Genomic DNA, 18937 nt, shown 5'->3' with positions numbered 1-18937 from the left:
TCAGCCATAGCAATTCATCTCTTTGCAATAGTGAGGCTTAGGAATTATGTGTATCAATTATGTTAAGATCTGGTGAGTTTTTTTTATTTCTTCTGCCTCTGGAACAGCAGAAGTCTCATCCTTTGGTGCAGAACCATGATATTTTGTAGGAAGAGGAATCATTGTGGTTTTGTCAGGTTATAGTTCTGTCACTCTTATTAAAATCTACTGATAATTTGTAATTTTAAGTCTTTGGAAGAATTTTCTCTGGATACTTGTTTGTAATACTAGAGTGCCTTCATAAAAAAACTGTGACTGTCTCACAGGTGTGTAGTAATTTGCACTGCACTGGTATAGTAGTTTGCTTTTTGTCTTGATATGTCTAAAGGTGTGAAGTCCATTACAGATCCATGAGGATGTCTTCTCCTAGACTATCTAGGAGACGACTATACTATCTGTCTGTCTATAGATACATCCATGGTACAGAGCTGATTAAAAGAGTACATCAAATGAGCAGGCCTGGTTAAGAAGAGTTTGAATAATGACTGTACTTGCCCTTGCTGAAAGCTGTATGTTTACAAAAGGGTTAGTAAAGCTATTTTTGTCTTTATAAACTATGTGCGTTTACATTAATATTTTTTCTGAAGTTTTTCTTGATTCAAATGTTAGCTGCTGCAATAAGATACGCAGTCAATGGTAAGAGCTTACATTTGAGAGCTGTTTCAACTGATATTTTTATGGCATAACTTAATTTTTAAAGGATACACACAGCTTCAGGTAGATCATATTAAAAATTAAAAATTTAAAGCAAAAGGGAAACTTTTACAATTCAGGGGAAATGTGTGACCAAAATATGCTAAATTATTGTTCTGCGCTGGTGGGGCCTCACATGGAGTCCTAGAGACAGTTTTGGGTGGCACAGAATTAGGACATAAGGACATCAAATTGTTAGAGTGTATCAGGAGAAGTGGGACCAAAATAGAGAAAGGTCTTGAGGGCAAGGCTTACAAGGAGCTGCTGAAGTCGCTGAGCTTGTTCAGCCTGGAGGAGAGGAATGTTTATCTTCCTCTTGGGGGCAGCAGAGGGAAGGTGCTAATCTCATCTCTCTGGTCGCTAGTGGCAGGATACGAGGAAATGGAAAGAAGCTGCGTCAGTGGAAGTTCAGCCTGGTCAGTAGGAAAAGGTTCTTCCCACTGAGAACTTGGTTGGTCCCTATAAGAGATTCCTCAGGGAACTGGTCCCACTATCAAGCCTGGCAGTCTTCAAGGAGCACCTGAATGAGGCTTTTAGGTGCTTTAGTTTTATGTAGATCTGCAAGGAGCAATGATCCTGATGGGTCCCTTTCAATCTGAGATATTCTGTGATTCTTGTCTGTGGTTCTAAGAAAGTAAGAATTAAAATTTTTCTGATGCTCTAGGTAAAAAAAAAAAGGGTGCAGCTGGGTCAGTCACTTAAAGAACACCTGAATTATTGAGGAAGCATCCATGAATTCTAGCTGGGGAAAACCAAACAAAAAAAATTATTTGAGAGTTTTCCTGCTACTTGACTGACCTCTGTAGGAGTGCTCTCAGCTGCAAGTCAAAATTTGATTGCAGCTGTATGTCGGTGGGTACTTTTAACTGCTCATGCATGCAGTTAGAAAGTGGAGACATAAGTCTTTACAGCACTTAGGACAATGGATGTAGGTTGGAGCAGGAGCTTCTGCAGATTTTCTAGTCTCTGTCAGTCTCAGATTTTTATGTCACCCAGTAGCTTTTAAAGTTGGAGATGCTGGTGACATTTGTATGTCTTTGTTGTGATTTTGGACATAATTTTATTATTGCTAGCTTTTGAGCAGATTTTTTGTGGTTCATAGAATTTTAGTTATAAGAAGTGTGGGTCCCTGCCAGGAATATTTGTGTATTCTAAATGCATGGTAGAATATCCTTTTGAGTTGTCTGCAGTCACAGAATAATTTAGGTTGAGGAGAACACCTGAAGGTCATCTGTTTCAATTCCCTGCTTAGTGCAAAGCCAGCTCAGGTCAGGTTGCTCAGGTAGCAGTAGGCTGTGTAGTGAACTAAAACGTGAATTTTTGAACAATCAGAAATTGCTAGAGGACTACAAGTAACATGTTCAAACTCTAGAGCTATTTGATATTTTTATCGAATTAAGCTATGGAACAAGTCACTTCTGCTGGCTTTTTTTTATTTGAAAGGAAAATCAGATTATTATAGGTATTAGTTATTTATGCTCTGACTTTACTGTTTTTAATTCTACACATTTTAAACTCAGCAAAATCCCCCCCATTTCCCCTCATGTAAATAATATAATTAATAAAGGAGTGTTAAGTCCCTTAATATTTATCTTTGACAATCATAAAAGTTAATACTATTTTGTCTGCTAAACTACTGCTTTAAGCTTTCAACTTTGCACAAAAGTAAGGAAAGAATACATGGGCTTCCTCAGTAGCATTGTGATATGAGCAGACTATGATGATGATGATATATGAAAAATGTTCTCTCTGGTTATCCAGACAGATGTGGCACTATATCATGACTACCTGGAGTTCTGAGGCCAAGAGCTGTAATTTTTTTTTCCTTAAGAGATGCTCTTTTCTGTATTCCTGTGAGGATGAGGGAAGTGTCTTAGACTTTGGTGGATATTCCAGAAAATATAAATACCTAAATCTGCCTTATGTGCTGCAGCTTGTCCTGGTCTTTATAACTAGGTGTTAAGTTTTTATGTGATTACTGCAGTGTATGAAGATTGGTACTTAATACAAAACGGCAAAGTGAAAACTCACTTTTAAAATTTTCTGTAGCCCAAAGTGTGTAGTTAATCCATGCAGCTGAGTCAAACTTTGCATTGTTTAGAACAGATTCTGTAACTTCCGACAGCAAAATGCATTTAGGACTTACAATTTGCTCCCTTTATTTACTTACCTTTGTTAGATTGCAGTTGCTATTGGACCTGCAGAAAAGTGTCTGAGTGAGATCTACAATGGCAGCAAAAGTGTTAAAACTAGTGTGTGTAGGGTCACCTGAGGTGTTGGCTTCAGAGAGCTTTTAAATCCTTGATTGTTTTAATTTCAGTTGATTTTTTTGCTGGTGTAGTGAAGAGTTCAGCTGAGTGTTAGTTCCAATTTAAGTTATTTAATGGAGTGAAAAAAACTTGAGATCTAAGTGAGCCTAAGCTATTTTATAACCATGACTAATCAGCTCTTTAGAAAGCATCCTGTTTTCCTAGTGATTAACCCCTCCTCCTTTTGCAGTATCATGCAAGACTGCTCTTCAGTCATTTCAAATCATGCAGGTGACAGTAACTTGAACTGTCAAGATGTTCTTTACCCGAAGTCTTCCCCTTTGGTCTTAATCAGATGTACCCCCTAGGGAGATAGATTACATCCCACTTTATCTTTTCTAAGTGGGAGATGAGATCTCAGTTCATTGCCTGTTTGCCCCATTTGGAAAATGACATAAAAATTCATCTACTTTTATTGTCACAGCTTTCAGAACTGAATCACCTAATACCTGTAATTTATCTAATGTTTTGTATAGAAGTATTAATATTGAAGCTAGGTGTTGCTGGAATAGCAAATGAAGGACTTCTTGTGTGTAAAGTGCTGCTAGTGCTCGGGTTTTTAAATAGCGCAGCACTAATAAAGAATTTGAATTAATATTAAGTCAAAAGGATATTGTCTCCTTATCTTTAAGCTCAATATCCTTCATTAAAATCACTGAATCTATTACTTCTTGGAAGAAAGTATCTTCAGGGCATAGTGCTCTAACCTAGTCAGTGCAGTGTTTTCTGAAGACTTGCTTGTAGGTTGCTTGCTGATTTGAACAGAAGAAATGATACACTTTGTTGCAGTCATCCATGATTTCTGTCTTAATGGTTGATGCAAAGATAAACAAGTCAGGTTTGTATGTGAAGACATCATCAACAAGAAACAAAGCAAATTAACTGTCAGTCCCAGTGAAAAAGTAATTCAAAACCAGCAAGACTTTTCTCTTAGTGCAGTTTAGCTGCCCAAATATTTATCACTGATGAAATCAAATATAGTCTGTTTTCCAGGGAATTATAAAAGGAAAATAGTTTAATGTTTAAGAAAATACTAAGGGAGAAAGGCTTATAGGAACTGGGGTATGATGGTCATGTTCAGTTTTTGCTTGCACATTGGCTGTTGGAAGGGAGGCAAACGGAGTGAATCCATGAGGTAAACTTGAGAAAAAATAAGAACCCGTCACAACACAGACTGGAACCCCTACACGAATTATTTTTAATTAATCTATTAGTCCTGCAGCCTTTGTTTTCAGTACAATATATGCTTTTAATTTGGAGACCATTTTCTTAGGGCGAAGAGACCTTTTTCTATATCACTCTTGGGATTTTAAACAGACCGCTGGAGCATGTTTATGTGTTGGTTTCTAGACTTTTTTTTTTTAATTTGGTGGTGTTTTTGGAGTTTTGTTTGTTTGTTTTTAATGCTTCAGTGATTTTCTTCCAATTCATCTTCTACAGAATTTGAATGTATTGAAGTGCGGTCTTCTCTCAGTAATATATCCTTTCAATAACATGATTTCCCCTATCATGTGTTTTTATTCTCGTGTATAAGTTCTTAAAGCTGTTGGTTTCATTTGGTGAGATGGGTGGGTTTGTTTGTCCCATTCCCACCTCATCCCGTAACAATTATATTGTCTTCAGAATGTGATCAATGTTTTTAGATTTCTTCTATTTTTCTGTGTTTTAAGCAGCACTGAATGTATCATGCATGTTGAATGTTAATACACTTATCTTAGAAGTGGGGGGTCTTACTGGTATTGTATGCCTGCGTACCCTCAAGTACTGCTTTCTCTCCAGCAGTCATCTTAGTTTTTTTTTTTCCAGTTTTACACACTTGATCTACTTTTCACTTTCATATTCTTTCTCAGCCTTTTTTTTCTGCTTGTGTGTTCTTTCCCATATTAGCTCTTTTTATTTTTTTTCCTGAGGTTATTAAGGTTTCTCTCACAAAACCTTTTGTTTAATTTATGTTCAGAGTATTTGTTTTGATGTGAGGAAAATTCTACTGAGCATCAGTACCTGCACAGAAACTTACTATTAACTGCTAGTGCAATAGACATGTAATATTGTTGCTCTTTTGTTTTTATTGAAAAATTTCCATCATTTACTTTCCTTTTGATCTTGACCTTTTTGTATATGATTTGTGTGTTAATATGTTATACTGTCTTCCAAGGTAGCAATTACATTCAAAGCAAATTGTGGCTTTGTGGCTATCTTAGAATGTTTAGAAAGAAAAAAAAAGTCTTGTGAAACTTTTAGGTCCCAGATAAAACTTACTGTTTTGAATTAAAGCATTCAGAATCTTTGAAGACTGGGTATGGCAAGGTATTTATCTGAATTTTACTTTGGGAATTCAGTGGGAAACTCACAGTGAAGGTGGGAAGATGGTATAGAGCAGAATCTTGGAATTTCTTTTATGATGCATTCTGAAATATTTCTGTTTGTGTGACTTGATGCTCTTTCTTGAGCTTTGAAATAACAGCTGTTGTTGACAGTTAATAAATGTCAGTATTTAAAATGTAAATTGGGTTTTGACTGTGTAGTATTTTGTCACTTCTTCGTTCTGCCCATGTGATATGCAAAATGTATCTGCTATAATCTTTAAAGATGACTGAATTTTGGAGTTGGTAATTTTGATGAACTGATCTGCAGATACTTTGAAGGAATCTTTAGGTTTTGAATTAAGTACTTAAAAAAATGTGCAAAATTCCAAATGATATATTTTCCATCCCTTTGGAGAGGTATTTAGAAGGCAATGGCTGAACTAGATATGCAATCCATATGCAAATATGATACCATTTTATGTACAGTATCTGATGATTTTAAAAAAGGTAAAATACTTATGTTATTTGCTTACTTGTTTCTAGGAAATTTGTTTCTACTCTTAATTTTTTTACCTTAAGAGTGCCTTTCTGTATTGTTAGCCAAACTTAGTGGATTAATCTGGGAAAAAACAAAAATTACTCAATCCAGCAAGCTTGTGAACTTTGATTGCATTAAAAGCAGAGTCTTTATGCCATAAGTTAGAAGTTCTGTCAATAGGTGTTCTGCTCTGTCTTCACAGTATAAAGGGTCACACAGATGTATTGGTGGGTAACCCTTTGTGTCTGAATGACTGTGTTCTCAGTCAGACGTGATTGTACCTCATAACTCATTAGTATTTCCTGCTGCTGTTTTCCTCCCAAGAACATGCTGCACAACACTCCATTGGTCCTGATTTCTTAGCTGAGCTAATATTCTTCCAGTTCTTCTCTATCTCCTTTTCTAATTTAATTTTCTTCAAATATTGCATATATTGGCCATCAGCAGGATTTTTGCTTAGTAATTCAGAATACCTATTCTCCATGCTCTCTTAGACATTGCTTGTATGTCATTTTAACTTTGAATTCATTGCTTTTTGTTTCCTTCACACTGGAGAATGGGAGCAGTTCCCATTCATTGTTAATAGGTTTTAATCTATTCCTCCCCAGTAATTAAGATACAGTGGCTCTTGTTCATATAAAGGATGTACTTTGTACTTTTGTACTTTGTACATACAAATGATGGTATTTTCTACTGTCAAAAAATGGCTACTAGTTTAATTTGAAAATGTGGAAAAATACGGTTTCATAGTTTCTCAGCTTGTTTGCTGTATATTTTTTTTTTTACTCGGTTAAATGTTTCTCTTTTGCTTGTGTCTAGGGTTTATTTAAGAGTCAGAAAAGTAGAATCATTATAAATTACTAAGTTGTGTCCATATTTTTGTGTAGCTATGATTTTACATATGTTGGATGTGACTTTTTCTTGTATTCTGGTTCTAATTATTTTAATTCTGTTCAAATGCTGGATGTGGGTAGCTTATTGAGAAGTTTTTCAACAATATGGAAGATTTCTCTGGATTTCTCCACCTGTGTATAAATATTTTCATTGTTTGGCACCTCAACCTTCCTAAACTTTCCATGTGCTCCACAAAGGAAGACTATAACTTATTTCTGCTGAAAGAGAGGAGAAAGAACACAATAATGAAGGTTTTCTTGCTGACATAATGTTGCACCTCCATATGCTGGAAGTACATCTTAACAGAAATTTGTACCTATTTCTTAACTAATCTCATTACATATTCTGCTTTAGGCAATTATCCACTCTATTAATAAATTCCTTAATATCATTCCCATGTACATATGTTTGTTTTATGTCATAAAAGAGATTTTTAAAAGACATACTGTAAGTTCAGTTGCTTTTTTGTTTATAAAGAATCTTAATTTGACACTTTAAAAATGTGTTTTCTATCACTCGTGACTTTTTGTCATCTTGTGCTGGCATGATCAATTCCATTGCCACTGTAATTAATTGTATGATGATTTTGAAGTATGTTACAACTTTGCAAGCTTTGCACAGGTATGCACTATAATACATTGCAAAGGTGAACACTATAATTGGGTTATTAGATGTACAATATTAAGACTGATTTGTAATTTTAATAATAACGTACTCTTCCCTTTACTTTTATATTTCAAGTGATAAGAGTAGACTTAATTATTAAGACTAGACTTAACATATTAAATGACAATAAAATTCAACATTATGCAATAGACTTTTCCAGTGCAGTAGAAACAGAGGAGGTAGGACAGACGAAAAAGCTTAGTGGAATTTGGCAGGTCTGGCTTTTGAAGTTAGCATTGGTTCAGTTCTTGAATTTTAACAGATTGTGTTAGGATAGTGTCTAGCTGACTCATGACAGAAATTTTCTGTCCTTGCAGTCTGGAAAATGTGGCTACATAGCAATAATAATTTGTGTAAAGCAGCGGCATTGTCAATAATTAATTTTATTAGAAATTTTAACTTAGCAATAACATTATAAGAACATGAGAAAAAAGGGGAAAAAGGAGAGAAAAATTTTTTGGGGGGGAAAAACCTGCCAAAACCTCCCATTGAACCTCAGTAATTAAATTATTTGCTTATTATGTGTCATTGAACTTCTCAGTGGTCACGAAAATATCTGCATAACCTTTCCAAAAGAATATTCCCCTCCTTTTCTAAGTTGCTTTGAATTGCTCTTGGCAAATATAAGTACTTTACAAAATCACTTCTGCAAAATCTGTTTTGCAGATGTGGAATCCATAATTTAAAAAGTTAAATTTAAACACGTGTATGTGAAGCCTTCTTCTTCGATGTTTGAATTGAAAAGGAATTTGTGAAAGAGAAATCAGAAATGTTGATGGAACTGCTTATCATTCAGTATATTAAAACTTAATGTAATGAGTAAACAACAGTGTATGTTAGAAGTACATTTTTAAAAAAATCTCTATGTCTAGTTTTTTACTAAAGAAAAAACTTTAATTAAACATAGTTTGTTTTCAGGTAGAAGAAAGGACTCATTCAGGAAATTTTTTTCTTTTGTTTTCACTGGAGTTCAAAAATACTTTGGTTCAGCCTATCAGCAGATAAATATTAATATTATACTTCTGCTAAGTGGTGCAACATAGAGCTGAAAGCAGTGTTATTGTTTCATCTCCCACTTTTTTACTTCTGTGGAGATATTCATAGGAAGAGGGCTTTTTTGAACAAAATAAGTGCTCTGGAAACTATCTGATTGATGCGGGAATAAAACATTTTACTCATTTCAACACAACAGACTGAACTCAAAGAACTTAGGAAGTGAAAATAGAATTTCTGTAGTGCAATTCCATTTATTTTTTCATTATGTCTGAGGAAGAGGGAATCATCAAATGGTACAAAATATTCCGGAACAAAACCCTAGAGTCATAATTACATAATGTACCCTGAGTTGATTGTTATATGCTGGTTGATGGTCAGTAGCAGAAGGGGAGAGAATATATGCAAGCGTCCATATATTTTTGCCATATTGCCAATTTAAAGACAATTATACCTGAAGGCAAGTTATTTTTTGCCATATTGCAAATTTAAAACCAATCTTACTTGAAGGTAAATTATTTGGGTTTCTGTGGTTCTTTTCCTTTTTATCTCCTTCTGGCTAGAGTGGGAGGAGTTAGATTTTAGTTACATTATCACAGAACTGTTTGTGTTGGAAGAGACTTCAGAATTTCATCTAATTCCAAAGTCCCCCTCTTCCAGAAGAGGTCTGGGATGACACCTGCTAGAGCAGGTTGCTCATATGCTTGTCCGAACAGATCTTGAAGATTTCTAAGGATGTGACATCCACAACTTCTCTGAGCAACCCGTGCCAGTGCCCTACATTGTCACAGTAAAGGATTCATTCCTAATACTGATTTTAAATCTCTTTTAAACTGTTCCCCCTTGTGCTATCACAATCTGCTTGTGTAAAAATAATTTTCAAGCTTTTTTACAAGCCCCCTTTTAGTACTCGAAATTGCTTTTAATCTCCCCAGAGCCTTCTCTTCTGTCTCTCATCCTGTCCTCATAGGAGTGGTGCTTCAGCCCCCTGATCCTCTTTGTTGCCATCTCTGGACTGGCTCCAACAGGTCCATGCCCTTTTTGTGCTGGACCCCAGCTCTGGATGCAGTGCTCCAGGTGGGTCTCAGCAGAGCAGAGGGGCAGAATCTCCTCCCTGCCCTGCTGCCCACGGGGCTCTGGATGCAGCCCAGGACACGTTTGGCTCTCTGGGCTGTGAGTGCCATGGCTGGGGCATGTCCAGCCACTGAATCAGTTCTGTTGGAAAAGGCCTCTGGGATTGATTCCAGCCTGTGACCCAATACCACCATGGTGAAACAGACCATGGTACTGAGTGCCATGTCCAGTCTTTCCTTAACATCTCCAAGGACAGTGACTCTACCACCTCCCTGGGCATTAGACACATTCCAGTGTCTAATCACCCTTCCTGTGAAGACATTCTTCCCCATGTCTTAAACTTCCTTTCATTCCAGTGAAGGTATGTCCCTAAGGTCCTTCAGTGATCCTTGCTGATGTCTCTCACTGGTCTGAAGGAAAATACTAAACATACATAGTTTACAAATGACTCCTGATGTTCTAGTTGGTGGTGATTCAGTCAGAAACCATGCTAAGCTGAAGTTTTGCATTTAGCGTTATGAGATATGTTTGCAATATGATGTCCATTTTAAAATAAAAATAGGAAATATTTCCTATTTTCATAATTATTAAAAATATTTAAAAGATCTTATGTAAAGGAAGACATTAAAAAGCTTAGTCTTAGCTCAAGAATTAAGGGCTTTCTGGGAGTGACTGACAAATTTTTATCTAATGTATAGGTGGTTTCTTGCAAATATTTACTTTTAGAAGAAATTTTTTTCATTAGATCTAGTAGTGGCAAGGCAACAGCAAACACGCTTAGTATGGGGGCATTAGGACAACATTAAGGGAATATTAAATATATACTATAGGCTATATATACTAGGCATTTTTGGCAGGGCATGTAACTCATGTGTGGGAGTATGGCCAAGTGTCTGCAGCAGAAGAAGCAGTGGTTCAGAGGACTTGGATTTTTCAACTGACCTGCTGATATTATAGCTGATTTAGGGCTCATACTTCTTTTAATGTATTTTATAAGGAATAAGAGTATACAAGTGCTTCTTCCTTTACAGTGGAAAGGCAAAGTGACAAAAAAGGTTTGAATATACTGTTAGTGTGGCCAATTTTTGAGGTTTTGACAGGACATTGAGCCCTAAAAAGAGGAAACAAGGCTTTAAAAATATTATTCGCTGCCAGCAGATATAAAGAATTAAGATGGTAAAGGATTCCAAAGAGATTGTTTCTGGAATTACATCTAAGATGCTTGTGAGGCATCTGGAATGAAAAGGCAAGGCAGATTCTGAATTTCCCTGCACATATCTGTGTTACCAGGTTCACCACCTGAGAAGGAGTGTGCCAAGGCACTCCTTGGGAACTTGCAGTGTAAGAGAGAACAGAGCTTTTCAGTAGGAGATGGTCACCACCAAGTAGAGAAGATGAAGGTGCAGGACATTCAAATGTGATTTTGGAGGGATTGAGTATTATGAAGGAAGGCTGATGGAAAAAGACTAAAATTTTGAGCAATTATCTTAGTGGGAGAAAGTACAAAATGAAAGGCAGGAGACTGAGATGGTTTTTTGACAACAGAAGGAGATGAAAAAATGAATCTCAGCATCATGTAATGGTTGAGGATAAAATAAACTTCTGAAGATCTTCTAATCAACCTAATAATAGTAATGGTAATATAGTTCTTAATTTAAAATAAAAATTATAGTTAGAACTACCAAACAACAAACCTGCCAAAACCTCAAACCCAAACTACTCATCAGAACACTTGAATGTGTTATGCTAGAGCTCCAAATAGATTGCTCATTTCTGAAGTGATGCCTTACAGATAGGAGATTTGAAGACTTAAAAGTGAAACTAACCTTTACTTCATTATAAACAACTGGAGCTGAATTTTGCCTATTCATTCTAACTTATAGTTATTGATTTCTCATTGCTGTCATGGAGTGTGCAATTAATTGTAACTTCTCTGACATATTTCCAGCTGATTTTCTTGTCTTTTTTATTCTAGAATTACTTATATGTCAGCTCTGTAGCCTGTCTGGTCTTAGGGCTCTGATGGAAGTTCCTAGTATTGTGCTGTGATACCTTGTCTCATTCTGGAGAAAGGCAGCTTCTGTTAAAGTTGTATTTGCTTTGCTAGACACCAGTGAATTATGTGCTGTTGGATTACAGGCAATGTTTGTATAGTCTAAACAAATGGGGTTGTCTTGAGAACCTTGTGTCTTTTTCTTTCTAAATGAATGATCTTCCTTCCTTTGCCAAATTCTGAAACTCTGCATTAGATGCCAGAAGAGTTTTGAATTTTAGTATGGAAAGACCTCAACATATTAAATGGATAGAAAACATTTGTATCTAAGACAGTTTAAAGGGTCCACCTGTATTCTAGTGTTTTAGTTCTTTCTCATTTGGATGTTTTTCTGTATCTAAGGAACAGTGAAGATCTAGGCAGATACTCTTTTTCCATTAAAAATAGAAAGGATGTATTTGTTTTGCTAATAATGTGGGAAAAACTCAACTTGAAAAAAAAATTACATAAATGAGTCTTTCTAAAATATTTGAAGAACATTTTTATAACAGAACTCTGACATCTTCAGGATTAGTGGAAGAGAATTGCAATAATATTACAATTAATGTTTAAAATGCCTTTTAAAAATTAAGTGCGAAGAATAACCAGTTAAAAGCAGAATATTCAGATTTTGTTATGTCCAGATAGTTAAGAAATCTGTTTAAGATATGAATTTGTATAAGCATTTGTGCCTATTTCCTGAAGTATTTATTCTTTGTAGAGGACTGATTACTTTCTTCTTGATTTCCAGTGCAATGGAGATTAGGTAGTACCTGTGTGTTAACTTTTTGTTACCTTCCAAATTCTAAATAATTTATGTATTTACATGAGAGTTTTGGAAAAAGGTGTTTTGGTTTGGGGTTGTTTTGTTTGTTTTTTTTAATTTTTTTCTTGCAAACTTCAGATGCATTGTAGTGAACATGATTTTTCTTGAAAAGTTGTCAGCATATCTTAAATGCTATTTTGCCATTACAATTTAATTTGAGCAATATTATATGCCACCTGTGCTGGAAGAGGTGTTTGGTTTTATCACAAGAAGAATTATTTTATATGTAATAATGTTATCTTAAATAACTGTTTATTTAAACTTTTTTTTCAGAACTGTGAGGACTTGGGATGTTAACAATGAAAAAAAGCACAAAAGTATATTTAAGCCACGATCAGTTCAAGGTAAACGGGTGATTCCTACAACTTGCACATACAGCAGAGATGGGAAGCTTATTGCAGCCGGCTGTCAAGATGGCTCTATCCAGATCTGGGATAGGAACATGAGTGTAAGTCCAGTGTTTGATAATAATACGTGCTTCTATTATTTTGAGTGTGAATGTTAAAATCAATTTTGGTACTTTTATATTTTTATTTATTTCCCCTCCTCTCTGCTCTGTCCTGAAGATCAAATAACTCTTACGAATGACTTAATATTTCTTTTGCTTTTCCACAACTTAATGATAAGTCTGCTGCTACTAAGTTCAAAATGCTAGGAAAACTCATGGCAGTCTCTGTTTAAAAAAAAAGTCCACATCTCTGTATCTAGATTATTATTCATATAGGATAGAATGCTTGTGAGAAAAACTAATTTCTCGTTGTTTTATAATTTATCTGAGATGTTGAATATATTGAGGAGTAACTTAAAACTGGATACTGAAATCAGTCATTAATCCATATAATAGGTAGAGAAGAATAGCATCTAAGCAGGTGATAATATGGCCAATGTTGCTCATTAAATGGCAAATGTTGTTTATTGTCTAATGTGTGTAAGTTAATACTGAGGCAAATTTGAACCATTTGTGTAAGTGCATTGCAGTCAGAAGGAGTCAGAATGGAAACTATTTCAAACTTAACCAAAATTAGGAAATATTTCTGTTCATATTGAACTAAATAATGAATTTCCAGTAGTTATGATTTTAACTATAATTCTTGCTACTACATTATAATTTGAAGCTTAGAGCATTCAGTGCTTACTGTTGCTTTGTGTGGTATAGCTTACAGACCAGTCCAGTTCCAAGAGTTTAATTTTGTAGTGTCAAGTGGAAATTCACCAGCCTAAGTTTTACTGCTTTGAAAAATAATCAGCCTAGTAAATAATCCATATCCTCTCTTTATGCCCATCTTATGCAAAGAAGATTCAGTGACATAAGTACCAATGGCAGGCATTGGAGGAGGAGATGGAAATAGGGTCAAATTTTTTAAAGCCAAAATGAGATTACAAAGGAAATGAGGCAGGAGTAGCAGGATTGTGAAACTGGTATCATAAATATCTGAAAGGTGTACGATTCCAGTAGGATGGCTTTGTGTAAGTAAAACTGAGCTAGTACAGGTTGCATTAGTCTGTTCAATTTCATATTTCAAGATACTTGATTTTTAAAAGGAAAACAGACAATCTGGGCAGCTTTTTACAAAGATGTAAAAAGATTTGATTGCTGAAGGCAGGAGGAAATGTATAGATTTAAAAGGAAAAGAAAGCCTGTGGATCATACTCAAAGTACAGCCTGTATTTTGGGATTGCAATCTATTTTTATTTCTGTTTTTATTTCCACTATAAACCTAGTAAAACTTCCTAATGGCATGAAGCTTGAGAATTCATACTAAGTGTAAACTTCTTCTAACAGAATAATAAATTTTTCAGAGACTGGCTTTCATCACCTGTGTATGTTGTTTATTTTAACATATACAGTATTGAAATATTAAGCTTTCTGGTGTAGTTTTAACAATAGTGCTCTTGGTAGTCTGCTTTTTCATGTGCTTTTCCTTTTGAACTTTTCTCTGTCTGTACAATGACACATTGCAATGCTGATTGAATGCAGTTTAAGGTGATTATGAGTAATTTAAAGATATATCCTGTGCATCTTGTGCAATTTCCAGTGAATAACCCCTTTATAGCAAGGCAAGACTAAAGTGATTTTCTAGAAGAAATTAAGTTGGTGCTGTTCTTGGGTTTGTATTGTTAATGTCTAAATAATTGTTGTCTTAGCTTTTGTTGGTTTCATTAAGTGTGCAAGATTTTTGGGTGAAGGGAGCAGGTAAATCATATTTTTAGTGGTATTCTTTGCTAAGACTGCTGGTGTCCTCTGGAGATCCCTGTGTATATTTAGAATCAAGTGTTTCAAAAGACATGTTGATTAAACAATTAGAAAAAGCCATCATCTTATATTTGGGTATGGGAAAGTGATAAGAAAAAAGTTTTCAGATTGAGCATGTGTTCAGTATAACAGAAGGAAAAGGGTGACACTGAATTCTGCAGTGGAATGGTGAAAGCACGCTCTGGCCTGACAGGATACAGAGATGATTGCAAATGCAAACAAGAAAATGCTAAATTATTACAAATTGATGTGGTTCTTGGGGTCCAAACTGTGTGACACAGGAAAATGGGTAAAGCTGTGGAGGATTGAGGTGTGAGGGTTAAACTTCTTGAAGAACTATATAGTAGAAATATTAACTTAAGATTTTTTAAAATAAAGCTGTAATTCCCATCCAGCAAATACCTTTTGATTCTGTTAGAACAAGTGTAGCGCTGTATATATATACAGATTTTGCTGTCCTACAGTACAACTGGCTTTCAAGTCAAAATTAAGAGAGCATTTGTGTTCATCTTGACAAAGCTCTGTTGAGTCAGTAGCAAAAGTCACTGTTGATTGAAAGTAGAAAATAATTGCTGTATTTTCTTATTCTCGACCAGTTCAGAATGATTCTGGCATCATTATTTATGCTGTGTGCTTGGTCTGTATGCATGCAGAAGGAGAGATTCAGGAAGGTGTTTAGAATTGACTTTTGCTTATTTGACCATACTGTCATTTGAGAGATGACCCAATAAAGGCCTGTTGTGACTGTCTGAATTTGATTTTGCCTTTGTGCAAGAACAGAAATGACAGTTTAAAGCTAATCCTAAGTGCCCAAACCACTGTTCCTCCATATGACACTGACAGCACAAATGACATCCATGAAGATTGTTCATCCACATATTATTGCTTACACTAGATACACACCCATAGTGCCTGTTATCCTGGTTGTCTCTGAAGATTTTTAGTTACATTTATTTTTGAGAACAAACTACTGTCAAACACAGCGCCTAATATAGGGGGAGGCTTCTGTTTGCTTCAGTGAAAATGTAAAGTCCCTGCTTTCCCACAGAAAAAAGGCTCAACAACTCATCACAGAATCACAGAATGGGTCAGATTGGAAGGGTCCACACTGGGTCATCTGGTCCAGCCTCCCTGCCCAAGCAGGACCATCCCAGAGCACATGGTACAGGATTGCATCCAAACAAATGGGATATCTCCAGACAGGGAGACACCACAGCCTCTCCGGGCAACCTCTTCCAGTGCTCGGTCACTGCACAGTAAGGAATTTCCACCTCGTGTTCAGGTGGAACTTCTTGTGTATCAATTCCTGCCCATTGCCTCTTATCCTATTACAGTATGAAGCAGCAGTTCCAAGGGCAGAAATGAATACCCCAATAGGAAAGAGCAGATGATGTCCTTTCCAAGAGCAAAAAGGGCACTCATTAGAAGCAGGCACAATGGGGCATCTGGTGGGAAGCTATGAATGTACCACTTTGCAAGACAGAACCTACCCCACAAATCTTCTTTGCTGCTGTAGTCATAGTTTCTGACTGCTGGTAAGGGTTTTTTATTCTCTGCTTCACACACTACTTGTTATACCTGTCTATAGGAATCATACTGATGTGTCAGTCAAAGGGCAAAGAGATTAAAAATGAAAATATTCTGCAGCGGCATCCTCATCACCCCAGACACGTCATCTGTGTTGTAAGCTGCTCCACAGTGTAGAACTTGGTCTAGAATAGCATGATTAAATAATTTTTGATTTTTAATTTAGAGAGAGACAAAATCTTTTCTATGTCACGTTTCATCCATCCTGCTGAAGTCAAACCAGCTATTTGTTTTAAGTTATCTTCATCAGTTAGTTTTTTTTACCCCAACCCACTTTTGAACTATCTCAGAATCTGCTTTTTTTTTTTTTTTTGTTCCTTTTTTTTTTTTTTAATTATGTTTATTTGCTTAGGGAGTGATTTTGGTGTGTGATCAATTCACTTCTGACTAGTAATGAACACCATGAATGTTTCATTCAGTTTCTTACTTCCACTCTTTTTTGGTATGATTCCAAATCTCCCAGCTGTATGCAGTGAGAGTAAAAACACTTTTGGAACTTTTGAAGGAAGATTTCTTTCTTAATTCATGACACTGACATTGGTAATTTGCTAATGCTGAAGCTAGCCAAATGCATTCCGGCTCTGCCTTGCCTTTTTCCAAACTTCCTCAGCAGGATCATGATCCATTATAATCACCTGCCTCAGAGGATTTTTTTGTTTTGTCATAAATCTGTGTTAGTTTCTCACGTATGTTATTTTGTCAGTGCCTGTTTTTTCTTTAAGGTTCATGTACATGTGCATTTACAGTGCACATTAGCAGAGCGATCTGTCAGTGCATTTGAAATATTATGAACACTGTCAACTTGGCTTAAAATAACAGCTTCAAAGGACATAAAAAATAACTTCCTTCAAACTTTGAAAGAATAGTGGAAAGACCAGTGTGAAATAGTCAATCATAACACAACACATTAGAACATTCTCAACTTAAATGTTCTGAGATGTGGAGAAAAGTATCTGGCAAATATGGAGAGTTGAAGAGCATTAGTGATCAAAATAAGACATGACCTCCAAAAATCTTGGTTCACAGGGCAGTGCAGTAAGCCACTAGGTTTACCTCCAGTTAAATAAGTTAAAATTCCTTATCTTGCCTGTGCTTGCCCATTCAGAGCTTTTTGCAAGCCTGTAGTAGTACATATTTCTGAACAAACTGATCCACAGTTAGTCTTTGGTATCAAGAATGCAGTGTTTTGCCATCAATAAACATTTGTGTTTAGGCTGATTTTCCTGTCCAAGAATGGGAGCATCTTATCCTTAGAGATAGGGAAAGACTGAAGTAATTTTTGAAGCATATTGTGAGTTAAAATTGAATTCTCTTCAGTGAACAGAAAATCTCCCCTCATTTTCCACAATAAGCAGGAAAGATTGAGATGTTTTTCATTAGATACAATTAGGGTTTTTTGGGGTGAAAAAAGCTAGACTCCTTAGTTAGCCTTTCTTAATCTTTAAAACCACCTGATGAGGCTTCGTGTTATGCAAATTTTTACCTCCATATAGTCCTGGATGTATTCAGCACAGGAGTGCATAAACAACTTCTCTGTGTATGCCAGGCTAAATCATGTTGCACAGTTTGACACATCACCTATTTTATGGTATATCATTGCAGCTGTCATACAAAAATAGTAATAAAGATGTTGGGGAAACAGGGTTTATAAAAGAAGTGGTCATATCTTTTAAATGCCTTCAAGAAAGCAGCTTGTACACTCAAAATCTTGTCTGTTTTTTTTTTTTCCCTAGCTATGTTAGATTTGGTTATAAACTTTGAGTAGTTTTTATAAGCTTTTACCTATCTACTGGCAGCACTATAAGTAGTAAAGAATTAGTTTTGACAAATACCTCTGTAATAAGTTTGTCTTTTACATCTGTAATAGGTTAATTTTTTTATATTGTGTAAATCTGAGCATGAAAGACACAATATTTTGTGATTTTCAGCATAATTCTCATTAAGCAAATTGATTCACTGCTTATAGAAGTATTTTTATAGTGAGTGATTTTTTATTTTCTATTTTTTAACTTTCTTGTTTCATAGAAGACTTAGCTGTAGGTTTGACTCCATTCTTCAGATCAAAACTGAGCATTTGATATGGTATTGTTGAATTACTGCTTTGCTAGCATTTTCTTTTCTCCTGGTTTTAAAACCTTACTCTGACTTTAAATTGCTAGAATAATTTACGTGTTTTGATCAGTTTAAATTACTTAACTCAATCTGAAAGTGGTCTTGCAAAACTTAAAATTCACAATAATATTGAAATACAACACTATAATAATGTACTGCCACATGAATATTCCCATAAGTGGTGTGATCAAATGGTAATCCCAATAACCTGTTTTCCACATGCCCTTAAACCACCCTATCCTCAAAATATAAGGAGAAGAAATGTGGAACATCACAGGATGCCCTGAATTTAAACAGATCTAAGCTCTGTACATTTTAATTACGAATAGTCATGTTAAAAGTATTTTCCAAATAATTGCATGATTTATAGATTTAAGATAAATCCATTTCTATATTTAGTGATGGTTTGCTTTGAAGGGGTTTCTGTAAGCTTTAGTTTTGTGGTGTGCTGTTGGATTAAGGTAGAGTTTTTAGAGACAAAAGGTTTCACAAATACTGGAGCCATTTTGAAAAAAATACTGTACAACTAAGGACACAGATTTAGATAATGAAAAATTATTATGTGAAAAACTTTTTTTTTAATTATTTTTTTGAATGGGAATCCAAGTCCAGAC

At 35.4% G+C, this 18937-nt stretch overlaps 1 protein-coding gene across 1 annotated transcript in view; it reads left to right on the top strand.

Annotated features, from left to right (window-relative positions):
• Window positions 1–18937, top strand: part of WDR70 (WD repeat domain 70) — a 123663-nt gene that overhangs the window by 54615 nt on the left and 50111 nt on the right. Inside the window, exon 10 of the mRNA XM_062513342.1 lies at window positions 12644–12818. Within this exon, the coding sequence (XP_062369326.1) occupies window positions 12644–12818 (175 nt within the window). The remainder of the gene's footprint in view (window positions 1–12643; window positions 12819–18937) is intronic.

This window comes from Cinclus cinclus, chromosome Z, assembly GCF_963662255.1.
Source record: "Cinclus cinclus chromosome Z, bCinCin1.1, whole genome shotgun sequence".
Classification (NCBI taxonomy): Eukaryota; Metazoa; Chordata; class Aves; order Passeriformes; family Cinclidae; genus Cinclus; species Cinclus cinclus.
This window is presented reverse-complemented; position numbering and strand designations above follow the sequence as displayed.